The sequence below is a fragment of the Thamnophis sirtalis genome, unplaced genomic scaffold, assembly GCF_051295495.1.
Source record: "Thamnophis sirtalis isolate CommonGarterSnake01/CBP01778 unplaced genomic scaffold, rThaSir2_p1.2 scaffold_3, whole genome shotgun sequence".
Classification (NCBI taxonomy): domain Eukaryota; kingdom Metazoa; phylum Chordata; class Lepidosauria; order Squamata; family Natricidae; genus Thamnophis; species Thamnophis sirtalis.
This window is the reverse complement of record NW_028261383.1, coordinates 169,694,854-169,709,999: the sequence shown is the minus strand read 5'-3', so window position 1 is coordinate 169,709,999 and position 15,146 is coordinate 169,694,854. Positions and strand designations below refer to the sequence as shown.

At 46.3% G+C, this 15,146-nt stretch overlaps 1 protein-coding gene across 6 annotated transcripts in view; it reads right to left on the bottom strand.

Moving 5' to 3' along the window:
- The window catches only part of FLNA (filamin A), a 117,252-nt gene that overhangs the window by 28,190 nt on the left and 73,916 nt on the right, over positions 1–15,146 (bottom strand). The window contains exons 28-32 of one of the 6 annotated variants that reach the window (XM_087710879.1): positions 13,998–14,154; positions 12,814–13,003; positions 12,531–12,554; positions 8,049–8,296; positions 3,502–3,609 (exon numbers count right to left, since the gene is read on the bottom strand). In XM_087710879.1, coding sequence (XP_087567005.1) covers positions 3,502–3,609; positions 8,049–8,296; positions 12,531–12,554; positions 12,814–13,003; positions 13,998–14,154 — 727 coding nt within the window. The remainder of the gene's footprint in view (positions 1–3,501; positions 3,610–8,048; positions 8,297–12,530; positions 12,555–12,813; positions 13,004–13,997; positions 14,155–15,146) is intronic. The other 5 variants (XM_087710880.1, XM_087710883.1, XM_087710881.1 and 2 more) reach the window with 5 other exon arrangements.

The following is a 15,146-nucleotide window of genomic DNA, read 5'->3' as shown; positions in this document are numbered from 1 at the left end:
AAAAAGAGAAAGGGCACGTAAAGATGACAAGAAGGGATGAGAAGAATCCATAAAAAAGCAATGGAACACAGCTGACAAAGACAGACTCTGAAAAGCCCCTAATTTCTCCTAAAATATCCTAAATGCTGGAATTTGAATAGGAATACTGGCTAGGCAAACCAGGTACACTGCTGAATGTAAGTGAGCTGGACAATTTCTCTTTGCTTTAAAGTTCAGAGTTGCAAAGTCTGGATTTTGCAAGAATGGGACCCTCCTCGCTTTTGCATGCAGGCTTCGAGCCCAGGGCATGACTAGCTTTTGCTATGAAGCTGAATGTTCTCTCTCCATAGCTTTCTATGCCAGTAGCTAATAACGAAACAATTAATTGGAAACTGCGATATTCAAGGACTTCCCAAGCTGGCAAGAACTAGAACTCTAAAGTCAGAACTGGGTTTTAGGATTTGGCCCCAAAAATCAGAAATCCGCGCAGCTGTGTCACTTCTTTCCCCTTTTGTTTAAAAAAAGCACTGGAGCAAAGAGAAATTAGTTCAGCTTGTCTTGCCCATAAACTGTTTCAAGAGGCACCTGGCAATAGCATCCCTGAGAAGCATCACTAATCCTGCCCAGGTTTCTTTCTGTATCTCCAAGTTCTACTTCTCCTGCTCTCAAAGGAGTTGCAGACCTCGTATTTTCCAAAAGAGTTCAAATTCTGTTCTTTTAGCTGCCAGATTAGATATTCCTCAGAAGGGTTTAGCTTAGCTGCTGCTTACTTATGCTCTAACTCTGTTTTTCTTTCTGCTACCTTGCCCTTGTTGGCTGGCTGCGTGACCCGACAAAAGCGCGCACGACAAAACCGCGTCGCTAAAACCGTGACGTCATCAACGCACCGACAACAGCGCACCGACAACAGCGTGCCGACAGAAGGGCGATTTAAGGGTGATTTAAGTTAAGGTAAGGGTTAGGTTTAGGGTTAGGGTTAGCGTTAGGTTTAGGTTCACAGCGCGCTTCTGTCGCCGCGCTATTGTCAGCACGATTCAGCGCTCATTTTTTGTCGCGGTTTAGAACTCGCGGTTTTAGCAATAGCAATAGCAATAGCAGTAGACTTATATACCGCTTCATAGGGCTTTCAGCCCTCTCTAAGCGGTTTACAGAGAGTCAGCATATTGCCCCCAACAATCTGGGTCCTCATTTTACCCACCTCGGAAGGATGGAAGGCTGAGTCAACCCTGAGCCGGTGGGTGAGATTTGAACCGCTGAACTGCTGATCTAGCAGTAGCCTGCAGTGCTGCATTTAACCACTGCGCCACCTCGGTTTTGTCGGGCACGGTTTAGTCGGTCGCCCTTTTGTCATTGAACTGGCTGGCTGGCATGCTTATGTCTGGCTTATAATTCAGTTGGAATGCTAAGTACTGGGAGCCAACCAATGGGCAACCAGACAGACACTGCCCCCATCAGCAAGTTCCCCCCCCCCAAAAAAAGCCAGGCCAGCATCAAGCCAAGGAGGACTCTACTTATAGCTAGCCAGGCCTCCTGCAGACGCCCTAAACGAAGAGGTGAACCACATTCCTTCATACCCTGGAATAAGGATGATACCTAGCCTGATTGGGTAGGGCCTGGAAGCCCTGCCCAGCAGAGGCCTTGACAAGGACGACACACAAAGCATGGATGGCATCTAGAGATGGAGGGAGGTGACCTCAGACAAAAGACACCCTGGGAAAAGCACCAAACCTGCCACATTCTGGAAGGTCTCCTATACCCGCTCTGGAATTCAAGCGGAGCAGATGGAGTGAAGGGGAGTATGTTTGGGGGTGCGGTGGGGGTGCAAAGAAAAGTCTCCCCAAAAGCCACATAGCCCGTTTTTGAGTTCCTCGCAAGCCCTATGAGAAAGCCCCACAGCGAGAACAACATGCCCGCAGCGCTGCCCTCTGCATAAGCTCACCGAGGAGTTTGCGATAGCCAAGCGTCTCCGTTTCACTTTCATCTCCCGCCATAATTTGCAGAATTAATTAATTAATTGCTTGTTGGCAGCACCTGTGTAGGAAACAGGCTGCTGGAAGAACGTTTCACGATTGCAGAGAATGCCAAGAGAGATTATAGCCAAGCTAGCAAAGCAGCATCAGCTACCTAAGGGGACGTGACCCTAAATTCAACAGAAGCGAAAACGTCTTCAAAGAAAAGTTCAGTTGCCTCTTGAAAAAAAGCACCCTTGGGACAGTTAGTTGAAAACTTTAGGGTTCTCTAAAAACAGCCCAATTTCTTGATTTAAGCTTGGAAGGAAAAGCTTAAAAATAATAAGGGGAAAAAATAATGAACGTTCCTCAGTTCATTGGTTTGAGGATCGGTGTAATCCTGTTGATAAGAGTCACTGTTTTTCTAGCTGCATTTAAAAGAAAGCCCTATTTGTGCAATTGGCATTATCACCGTATCTAGTTCGATTCTGACTGTCACTCGTACTATGGAGGGCAGACCATCATTCAGGGAAGGAGCAACCTGCTTTGCATGGTGAATCTCCCATATTCAGCCGCAATATCTCCAGGTAGAGATATCAAATAGCTACTAATAGGAAAGCCCAACCAACAGAGGCTCTCCAAGATCTCAAACATCATTGCAAGTGGACAATTTCGTTCTCCTGTTTTTACATCCTGCACTTCTAAATGTCAGATGGTCTGTTCCTAGTTTCTTCGTGGGGAAAAAAATGAATTAAATGTGTGTGTGTGTGTGTGTGTGTGTGTGTGTGTATCTCATAGGGATCACAGAGCCTTCATCTGCTCTTGAAGGCTGTATCATCCCTATGTCATAAAGAGGGAGATACGGGTAATCCTCGACTTACGACCCCCATTGAGCCCAAAATTTCTGTTGCTCAGTGAGACATTTCTCAAGTGAGTTTTCCCCCATTTTACAACCTTTCTTGACCACAGTTTTAAGTGAATCACTGCAGTTGATAAGTTAGTAACAGGGTTGTTAAGTGGAATCTGGCTTCCCCATTGACTTTGCTTATCAGGAGGTTCCCAAAAGGGGATCACATGACCGTAGGATACAGCCAACAGTGGTAAGTATGAACCTGTTGCCAAGTATCTGAAATCTGATCACATGATCATGGGAAAGCTACAAAGGTTGTAAATGTGAAAAATGGTCGTAAGTCACTTTTTCCGGTGCTCTTGTAAGTTTGAACCAGAGGTGGGTTCCTACAGGTTCGGCCAAACCAGTAGTGGTTTGTGGGCCTGGGTCGCTGGAACCGGCAGTGACCCAGGCTTGCCACACCCCTGAACCGGTTCTCCTACGGGGCTGCCATCTTGATTTTCAGTTCTGCGCATGTGCAGAACAATTGTAATTGCACACATTTATTTTTTCCCCTTTTTTAATGTTTTGTGCATGCGCAGACCTAGGCTGGCATCATCATTTCAAGCAACTATGTCAGCCCCAAGCAGTGCCAAGGCAAGCGAAGCAGCCATCTGAATTCCATGGGGCAGTTCCTCCACCCCCAGAATGCGCTGGGCTAGCTTTTCCTCTATAAAACTGAACTGTTACTTTCGGTCCCCAGGGCTGCTGTGCACCAGGTGCGTATGCGTAGGGCGGGGCACGCATCGGCTGGGCCATCTGCTGGGGGGTCGTGCGCTCACCATCCAGGGCCTGTGGCAGGAACGGGGGGGGCAAGATGGTTAGAATAGATCGGCGGGAAGGCCGGCTCCAAGCCAATGACATCATTACGGCGCTTCCTTTTCAGAGCTCAGACACAGAAAAAGGACAACAGTTTTTTCCCCCCATTGGAGCTGGAGAACCAACCCCAGTGGAGATATCTTAGCCGCCTGCTGCTCGTTTGCAAAGGATAAAATGATTCAGCCCTTGCTGTTTGATTACAGGGTTCGGGCCTCTCTCTCTGTTGATGCTCATCTTTGAGATTCCACTCTTCCCAATAGGCAACAACCCCAAAGCCGAAACATAACACTGCTCTTCATAAGAAAGACAGAAAAATAGAAAGAAAAAAAGAAAGAAAGAAAGAAAGAAAAAGAAAAAAAGAAAGAAAGAGAAAGGAAAGAAGGAAAGAAAGAAAAAGGAAGGAAGGAAAGAAAGAAAGGAAAAGGAAAGAGAGAGAGAGAGAGAGAGAAAGAAAGAAAGAGAGAGAGAGAGAGAGAGAGAGAGAGAGAAAGAGAGAAAGAGAGAGAGAGAGAACTCATTGCAAAGGACTCAGGTATGATCTGGATCTTGCCACTACCAAAGTGAGAGCTAGAAACTTGTTTTTTTTTTTGTTGTTTTTTAAAAAAACCTACTCCACTATCTGCAATAGCAATGTCATACAAAATCAGGACAATCAAGGAACATGAGGGAGGACATGAGAGCGAAGCTCTGCTCTGCCCCCTCCCCCAAGCCTCTGGATGCTTCAATTCTTTTTATTTAAAGAGCAATGCAACCAAAAAATGTCTAAAGACGATGGCAGCACCTTGGCATATCTCTGCATCCTAAGTAGGGCCAAGCTTGGTTAGTGCTTGTGTTCTGACCCCCTCCTCCCTCCAGTAACGAATGCCGAGACAAGCTTAACTGGAATGTACTTTAATAGCAAGACACCAAAACCTCGGTGGCTGAAAGCCAGGCAGAACAAACAGATAAGGACCTTGGCAGCAACTCAGACAAACTCAGGCAGCAATAAACACAGATAAGGCTTGGCAGCAATCCGGCCTGCCAAGCTCACAGTAATGTCCTCTGACATTCAATCCTGCGTTGACTTCTGCAAAGAGGGGCGTGTGCACAAGCAGTCTTTTTATAGTCTGGAGAGGAGCCTAATGACCACCAGCTGAGTACAATCACCTCCTGTAATTGCGGAATTGTTCCTGACGCCTAATAGCTCTTCGATGGCGTGCATCCAGGAACAACTCACTGCTGGCCTCCGGCTCACTCTCCCTTGTCTCCTCCCACTAGTCCAAGGCTCAGGTGCCTCCTGGTGGCCAACCAGCCTCTCTGCACCCTGCTCAGAGTCGGAACCCTGTCCAGGGTCTTCCATATCCTCCAGAGCCGACTCATAGGGCCCCTTGCTGTCGGGAGTCTGGTGGCAGCTCCAACGGCACCTACTGGGCCACAACAGCTTGAATGGGGGAACCACTTGGAAACTCCAATGCTATATGTTAGATCGGAAATTGGAAAAATTGGGAGAAAACAATGGCAAGCTAATTTGGTATTGCTGCCAAAAGGAGGGGAAAAAAAGACACATCCAGGAAGTCACCGGGCGTCCAGTTTGATTTAAGGGAGCCTTTATTTTCCTAAGACCTAGATCACACACACACACACACACACACACACACACACGCACACGCACACCCCCCTCTTCATTGATTGCCAATCCCAAATAATGATCTCACTGCAACATGTGTTATATAATACAGCACCAATCTACACTGGGAGAAGAGGCTGCCTGAAATTACGTAGTAGAAACTCAGCAGAGGAGTTTTGACATTTGCTCATGCACCGAGAGGCGTTAAAATAGAAAAAGTACGTTTTCCCCCCGCCCCCCTTTTTAAAGGTTTTCAATACTCTGCCTGAATTTTGGGGGGTTGACAAGAAATGTGTGCATCTTTTCTGCGCAGGTGGGCTTAATATACGGATGTGCTTTTCCGGGAGGAGTGCATCCTTGTGTAAATCCAAAATGCATAGCGGTGGACTAGTGTTTCCCAACCATGGCAACTTGAAGATGTCCGGACTTCAATTCCCAGAATTCCCCAGCCAGCAAATGCTGGCTCGGGAATTCTGGGAGTTGAAGTCCGGACATCTTCAAGTTGCCAAGGTTGGGAAACACTGCTGTAAACAGACACGAAAAGAGGTGGCTTCGGGGATGGTGAGGCAATAGAGGATCAATCAAATCACACTACAGTTGGGATAACCCAAGTTGGGATCATGAACTGCTGGTTGTCATCGAAGTAATGAGCTTCCTTGGAAGTCAAACGGCCAAGCAGAAAACACGGAGATGTCAGTGCGTGTCCTTCTCCCACACCTGCCAGATGCTTTCAACAGCCCCCATCACCCCTACCATCCGCCATGCTGGCTGGGATGAGTTGTTGGCTAGCACATCTGCTCGGGAAAAGGCTATCTCAGGTCAACTTGCCTCATTCTGGCACCTCAAGTTGGCAGTGAGATGCAGATCATGGACTAGCAGGGAGTGGCTGAGAGCTATCACACCGCATTTAAAGTTTGTGCTGCAAAAGCCAACATCAAGAGAAGGCGAGGGGAATTAACAAGTAAGCCCCTAAGTTTCTGCAACTGGGGAATTGAAAATCCAAAGGGGAGCCTCCAGCTTGCTAAGGAAGGTGGGGAAGGAGAAACAGTTAATTGCTTCCCAGCAAATCCAAGCTCCCTTGATTCAGGGACTTCTCTTGCCTGTTTATTCCTAAAGCCACAAGAGAGGAGGAGGAGGAAGAGGAAAGGCCTTGCCTGCTTCAGCACCCCTCCCTTTCCCCTCCTTCCATTGAGGTGAGCCAGGACTCTCCTTTTGTGTTGGAAACTGGAAAGTGTTACAAATATTTGAACAGGAAGACACGGCTTCCAAAAGCCAAACAATGAGTCACTTGTTAAAGACGGGTAAATTGCACATCACAGTTTTGAAGTGCTAACTTGCTTTTAACCTTTAGAATCCACTGTCAAGTGGGGGAAAGCTCTCTCTTATTCATACACACCAGTGGTGGGTTCCGCATCCCGTTCCAACCATACTGGTTGGAATGGGCCCGGCGTCACCTGAATGGACGCACCCGGTGCGCGCATGCATCATACTCTCCTGCGATACTTTGGCAAGCCCCCACAACGCTCCAGCTGCTTGGTGTTGGCGCCGTTGGTGCCATGCACATGCATGGAACCACCAAAGGCTTAAAGGACAGGTAAGGAGCTCAGACGGGCAAGTGAGCCCTCCGGAGCACTGTACCGGAACGGTATCCGGTGCTCCGGGCAGGCTCCTGTACACCCGTACTGGGGCGTACCGCCTACAACCCACCACTGATACACACCCTTTGTCACTTCTGTCCTCCTTGGTTCCACACCGGTGATTTCCATGAGAAAGCATTCTGAAATGCAACCCCTAAACTTAGAAACTGAAGCAACGCACTTGCGAACATGGGTCTGCCATCTTGATATTTAAAAAAAAAAACAAGTTTCTAGTCCTCAAGATACATGGCGTGGCAAAATTGGATGAGTTTAAGTGTAACTTTTTCAGGAACCAGCTGCAAAGAATACAGAGACTGCCTAATTTATAGCTCCTCGTTGTTGTTGTCTTTAATTAAGTAGAATCATGTCTCAAAACTGGATTCGGTAGGAAGCACTGTGGTTGCTGCTCTAGGAAGCAGGCAGCTGGGCAATCATTCCAGCAGGCCCCCTGCTTTTCTCTGCACAGAAAATGCATTTACTCCCATGTTTATACTACCCAGAAATAAAAGTTGTTTTGTACCAATTATACTTGTTAACCAATTAGCTTTACATACTCTCCCACCTCCCACTCAAAAGAGTTTTTAAATCCAGGCACCAGCTGCTTCCTCCTTTTATTTATTGTGTGTGTGTGTGGAGGGGGGGGTTGTATGCAAAGGAATTGGGGGGAGGAAACTGGGGCAGCCATTTCATCAGAACCTTTGGACAAATTTGCACACAACTTGCTTCTACTTGCTTCCACCTGAAAGATGATTGCACTTTGTCTACACAGGAGGCAGAGCTGCACAGGAGCCTTTTCAGTAGTAGCTCCGACCCTTTGGAACGATCTCCCCGTGGAGATTCGCACCCTCACCACCATCCAGACCTTCCGCACAGCCCTCAAGACCTGGCTATCCCGTCAGGCCTGGGGATAAAGATTCTAATCCGTCCCCACCCGAATGATGAATGAATGTTGTGTTCTACTTTTACTTATGTACTGTCTCATGTCTCGTCTTGTATTCCCCTCCCCATAAATTGTGAGCTGCCCTGAGTCCCCTCAGGGAAAAGGGCGGCCTATAAGTAATAAACAAATACAAAAAAAATACAAATATTCCCCACAAAAGCTACCACAGCAGGCTCCATTGGAGGCCGCCGATATGAAGATTTCTCCCGCCTTAGGGTAAAAAACTCACCGTAACCTGGAACGGGCTGTTGGGAATATGCTCCCCTCCAAAGCGTACACAGATGACGTATTTGCCCGGCTGGGGTGCCGTGTAGAAGATGTCAAAGGTCCCATCCTCATTTTCTACCACGTCCACATCTACCTCCGTGCCATCTGGGGTGCACACGGTACAGGTCACCTTGCCTTTTCCAGCAGCCTTGGCATCCACCGTGATGACGGTCTCTTCACCAATCTGGATGGTGGGACCAATGCCAGCTCCTAGCGAAAGAACGAATTATGGGAAAGGGAGAACCTGATCCCAAACCCGCACCCAGCCTTTCCTCCTCCTCTTCCACTCTGAATCTGCTAAACTCTCAAGCCTTTCCGGCAAACCGGGTTCCTTAAAACGGGGGGGCCTTCAAATTGGGCTTGGTGGTCAACTCTGGAAGCTCCCATCACAGTCTCTCTGAAAGATATCTTGACTGAGGAAGGTTGGATCAACCTGTATTGCCAATTCCCCCAACACATTTAGTGAGGGAAGGTGGAATCAAAGGTTCTACCACAAAACCGCGGACGACAAAATCGCGGTCGACGAAAGCGCGTATGTGACGTCATCACAGCGCGACGAAAAAGATCGAAAAAGATCGAAAAATGTAAAAATAAAGCTAAAACCTTCCCCTAACCCCCCCAAACCTAACCCTAAACCTAACCCTAAACCTAACCCTTAACCTAACCCTTAACGTAATGAAAAACCTAACGCTAACCCTTAACCTAACGCTAAACGTAACGCTAACGCTCTAACCCTAACCCTAACCCTTAACCTAACCCTAACCCTAACCCTTAACCTAACCCTTACCTTTATGTGAATCGGCTTGCTGTAATTTAATTTTTATTTCAATTTTTCGATCTTTTTCGTCGCGTTGTGATGACGTCACATACGCGATTTCGTCGACCGCGCTTTTGTGGAACGCGCTTTTGACGGGTCACGGAATCAAAAGACTGGTTCACAAATAGATAATAGAACCATGAAGGATCAAATTGAGATAACTCAGTGCAAAATCAGGCGAGAACCCCTTCCACAGCGTGGCTCCCTAACATTCACTGCAGAATGCCTTCCGTATAAGCAGAACTAGAGCTAAATCCCTCACCTCTTGGCTGCTAATAACTGTGGCCGCTTCAGCCAACACTTCTAACAGTGTATCAGTAAACTCTTTTAGAAAATCACGTATCTTTAAAAGGGAACAAAAACCAATTGGCTGAAACTAGGCCCCATCTCAACTCAGTTCCGTATAGAGAGAGAATGCTGCCCATTCCTTACTGCCAGAAGCTTTAGCCCAGGCCCCTCTTTATGTATCTCAGTAGCTTGCTCCTAGTTGTCCATGCACTTCATGCAGGGAGGAAGCTGTTGAGGTGTCAAAAGAAGAGCAACATCAGGGCTTCAGTTGCTATTTGCAAAGGTGTGGAGGGAAAATATAAGTTAGGAACCCTACAAATGGCTGAGAACTAGATCAGAAACACACCTGACACTTCTTATCAGCCCCTAGGACTAAGCCAGACAACTTCACGTTGAGAAATAGAGCAAATAGTAGTTGGTGTTAATTATAGTTATCAAAGCTATGGTCAGTCACTATCAGGAGCAGATTCTTGAAGCAAGGGAACCGTTTCACGTGGCTGTAACTATCAATGCCAAAAGTTTTTGGGAGGGCTCCAACTTAACAGGGGAAGGATGGGAAGGGCCATACGTAAAGGTGCTTTTCTGAATTCTGAATAATAACTTCTATGTGGTGATTAGTTTTTTTTTTCTATTAAGAGAAAACCTTAGCTGAAATTCCAATTGGCAGCCCACTCTCTATATAACAGTGTTTCTCAATCTTGGCAACTTGAAGATGTCTGGACTTCAACTCCCAGAATTCCCCAGCCAGCATTCGCTGGCTGGGGAATCCTGGGAGTTGAAGTCCAGACATCTTCAAGTTGACAAGGTTGAGAAACACTGCTCTATAAACTACAATTCTCAAGGTGCTGAAGTAAGGCGAATGAGGCGAGGCACTTTAATATTTGTTCATGACACTGTTAACAATTTTAGATATTTACCATTTTAGGTTTGTGCCCAGAGTCACTTGCTCATGAAATAGGTGGCTTTATAAATTAGATCAGTGTTTCTCAACCTTGGCTACTTGAAGATGTTTGGACTTCAACTCCCAGAATTCCCCAGCCAGCGAATGCTGGCTGGGGAATTCTGGGAGTTGAAGTCCAGACATCTTCAAGTGGCCAAGGTTGAGAAACACTGAATTAGATAAATTGCTTCAATTTTTAAGCTATTTTCTCCTGAATCTGTTGCTTTCTTACCAGGACACTGAATTCACAGGTTAAGCAAAGTCATCAAGACTTCCACAGTGGCCTATGTTCCTTTTTTGGGAACCCAGAATTAGTATTATTTTGGCAGGGTAAATATTTTTCAGTATTGACAAGGGAGATGCCTGAATTCATATACGGTATTGCCAGTTTGGCACACAAGAGCAAGCTTTGGGCGAGTGCTTTCCCTACTCAGATTACTTGTGAACTCCATCGGTTATAGAAATGCCAAAAATATGTCTCTCACTAGCTGGCAAGCTAGGTCCATGCTAAAGACCTGTTCATCCCTTGCAATTTATAGTTCTTCTTTGGATGTCAGAGATCAGCAACTTTTTCATATTGAGAGAATCAGAGGTGGGTTCCTACCAGTTCGCACCTATTCAAGCATGTATTAACACCAAGGGTACAAAAATTTGAGCAATGTAAGAAATATTATCATCGCTGTTATTTGGGTCAAAATAAACTTCCCCGGTCTGAAAATAATTCTCCAGCAGTTCTGCAATTAACATGGGAGATTTTTCTGGTCACTTCTATAAATAAAATCTGTTCCCTGCTTCAAGACTTCTGCACCTTGACAATAGGCATCTTCCAGGACAAGCCCCCTCCAGCCACCCCAAAGCTTGCAACACCCCTGTCTATAGAGAGGAAACCTTCCCCCGAAAGGTTAGGAAACATGCATGATGCCAATCCATTTACTTCTGATTATAAAGACACACCCTTCATGGTACAAGCAAGAGGGTGACTTCAAGAGCACAGGGAAGGGAGAGGAGGGGGCTTCCCCGGGGAACTGGGGAAGGGGTGGGGGGGTTCAGGACTACCATGCTGCAATCTTACCCTGACATTTAAATCCACCTGCTTGTTTCTCAGCAGTTCACTGAGTTGGATGCGGCCCAAGGTGTTTTTTTTTCCACCTCACAAGGAAAAGTATGTACGGTTTTGCCAATCAGGCAGAGCGGCTTGCCAAAGTTATAAGTAACCCTTAGCTGAATTGTTGGAGGAAAACATCAGTCATCTCAGCTCAACGTTCACGACACAATCTGGGCTACGTGAGGAATATGATGTAATCAGAGGTAGAACTGATAGCCCAGATGTTCACGCGGACCACGATCCCTGGCTCAGTCCGTCATGCGTGAAGAGAGAAGCGAGCCCTGCATTAGGGCATGAAGGTTATCTACTCTTCTCCAGGCCGGGAGAGCTGATTAGGGGTCCTTCTTACAGACTGGCATTTTTATAGCCAAGGTGGCGCAGTGGTTAAATGCAGCACTGCAGGCTACTGCTAGATCAGCAGGTCAGCGGTTCAAATCTCACCGGCTCAGGGTTGACTCAGCCTTCCATCCTTCCGAGGTGGGTAAAATGAGGACCCAGATTGTTGGGGGCAATATGCTGACTCTCTGTAAACCGCTTAGAGAGGCCTGAAAGGCCTATGAAGCGGTATATAAGTCTACTGCTATTGCTATTGCTATTATAGTAGAGTAAAACCATTTATGTCCCCATTAATCTGCCAGAGTTATATCTATTTAAAAAAAAAATACTCTGATAATTGGTTTTTAAAATGACAATCTTAACCGTTGACTGACTGATCAGCAGGACTGCAATTAGCAATAGCAATAGCAGTTCGACTTATATACCGCTTCATAGGGCTTTCAGCCCTCTCCTAAGGGGTTTATAGAGTCAGCCTATCGCCCCCACAGTCTGGGTCCTCATTTCACCCACCTCGGAAGGATGGAAGGCTGAGTCAACCTTGAGCCGGTGAGATTAGAACCGCTGAACTGCAGATAACAGTCAGCTGTAGTGGCCTTCAGCACTGCACCCTAACCACTGCGCCACCTCGGCTCTTGAAGAGCCTACTCTCTTAAATGTTCAAGTCATTCCATCCTAATGTTTTACTTAAGATGTTCCTTTGCGTGGCAAGAGGAACAATAAATAGCAGCTCTGTATTATTTCTGGCAAAAGGCACAGCAGTATTAACAGATTCATTGGACGGCCTAGTTCTAGTATACGTGTATTTTAAAACAGGCTCTTCCCAGTTCGAAGGAGATCCTGCTGCCCAATCTCAAGCGCAGGTGGAATCTAATGCAGGGGAGGGGAACCATGCAAGGGGAAAACTGTAGAGGGAGCAAGCAGACGGAGGGGAGGGGGGAGCCATCAGCAAGCTGCTTACCTAGCCCATGACCTCCAATCGACACTGAGGTGAAAGGGCAAAGAGCAAGGGTAATCAAAGTGAGACAAAAATCACACAAAACAGTGCACAATTAAAAAAAAAACACACGCACAGAGAAAACACAAATCCCTTTCCCCACAGTGATGCGCAGTGGGGCCGGAGGTGCCCGGCAAAAAGCAGTCTGTGTGGGGCGTGGCATTGGTTCAGCGTGACTTGCCCACCCTCCAGCATCTTCTCCCCCCCACCCCCCGCCCTGAGACCCCTTGCCCGGAAAAGCTCTCACCTGTCACCGTACACTTGCTGGCATCACCGGTTGGTAAAGCACGGATACGGTAGGGTGAGTAGGGAATCTCATCCCCGCCATACTTGATGAGAATGGTGTAGCGGCCAGTCATGTCGGGAACGTAAGATACTGTGTAGGTGCCATCTTGGTTGTCCCGGATGGTGGCCTTTTTGGGTTTGCCTTCAGGATCCTGAGCAAAGAGCAAGGCAAGTAAGGGGGCTGATGTAGAACCGGGGGAAGGTTATCAATAGCAATAGCAGTTAGACTTATATACCGCTTCATAGGGCTTTCTGCCCTCTCTAAGCGGTTCACAGAGTCAGCATCGTGGCACGACAAAACCAGATATCTAGACTGGAATTGACATTTTTATCCACATCAAGTTTTCCCCAAGGATCTGGGATAGGGAGATGTTGTTCCTTGATAGTATTAAAGGTATTGTTGCAGGATGTAAACTTTTCCAAGTAAAAGCTGCCTTTTGCAATGGTTTGATCATGATTCTGTCAGAGCCCGTGGTATTATTACTGTTAGTATACCCATAGAACTATTATTTAAAGTAGTATTTGACTACATTATTTTCATAGACTAAACGTCTGGGAGTCAATGAACAATCTGAAGGGGCTGATGAGGCGGGAAGTGTTTGGGAAGTCCTGGTTTAGGCTGTTACCCCAAACCTGCAATCACTAGATACTGCTAGTAAAACCAGCTGTTCTTTTTAAAGAGACCAACACAAAAAAAAACTCATTCACTTATTTGGGATGAAGAAATAAGTTTGGAATAAATAAATAAATAAATAAATAAATAAACAAACGAATAAACAAACAAACAAATAAATCAATAAAGGGTGACTGTGGAGGAGCTGTGGTCATAACTAACTAACTAACTAACTAACTAACGAACGAACGAACGAACGAACGAACGAACGAACGAACGAACGAATCATACAACAGTGACCAACAAAGACTTTGCAGAGCTCAGATTCATCACTTTATAGTTTAGGATCCTTAGCTCAGGACTTTGAGTAAACCCCACAGTGCAGAATGCAGCTGTCTGCCTACTGATAAGCGAGAACTGCTACTCATCCTGAAGGATACAGTTGTGCACACATCTAGCAATCCACAATCACCCCTATCAAGAATTCATTTGGTCTACCTGCAATCCCATCTCGGCGGCCTATTTCCACTCACCGTGATCTGTACAGCCAACAAGCCTTCTCCAGCGTCCTTAGCGTCAATTGTAAACTCTACTGGCAAGCTGGCTGGAACACCTGTAGTGTTTAGCCCGGGACCACTGGCCTTTACCTTGCTAGCATCATGAGTAGGTAGAACCTTCACTTTGAAGGGGCTGGAGAAATACAAGAAAGAAGAAATGTGAGGGCTAAGTTTCCAAGTTTATCAAAAAGTCTGAGGACGCCCTGCACTTCTAAGGTGCACAAATGCTCCTCAGCATCAGAAATTATTGTAATTGTCCTATTTTGCAACACATTATAGTCTTTAGAAACTGACACCCACCCAAGAAATAAGAATATACCCTCAGAATTCCTTTCAGCCACGTTGAATTGAGTTTTGTGAAGCTGACTCTGAATCAGAGGTGGGCTCCTACCAGTTCGCACCTATTCGGTAGAACCGGTTCGTCAAATCTACCGAACCGGTTAGAAGAGGTTCCACCAGTGGACCCGGAAAGCAGGCCACACCTACAGAAGAGGTTCCAAAAATTTTTGAAACCCACCCCTGGTCCTTGGATATGATTATTCTACACTATCATGCTCCTATTTATAAAACTCAGTGCCTCTGTGAAAGGTAAGGATGACTACTGCGTTTGTGGTGCAATCAGAACATTGCGTGTGTTGAAGTTGTTTTAACGCAAACCAAAGATGCCTTTTAAAAAACAAGTTTACATCCTATTCTTATGCATGCCAGTGCTGTGTGTGAGGTAATTTAAGGTGGTTCTGACAAGTGTCGTCGGCATCTTCATATCCGGTCACATGGGCGGCAAGCCACTCCCATCCGGTCACATGGGCGGCAAGCCACTCCCACAAAGGAGGCCACACCCACAGAGTAGGTTCGAACAATTTTTGAAACCCACCACTGCTCTGAATATATTGGGAATGCATTAGATTGAAAAAAAGCTAGAACAGGGACTAAGGGCTGCCCTTTTCAAGATAAAGGCAAGGGCAGATTCAATAAGAGAGCTTTTGGTGCAGCTTCAGCAGAAGCTACTGTACATAAACAGGGGGACGCATTCCCCTGAGTATCTTCTGCCCTTAAAAATAATGGGCGGTGGAAGCTTTTTTGGCTTTTTTCTCACGTTACTAACCAAGATAATGAGGAATATTG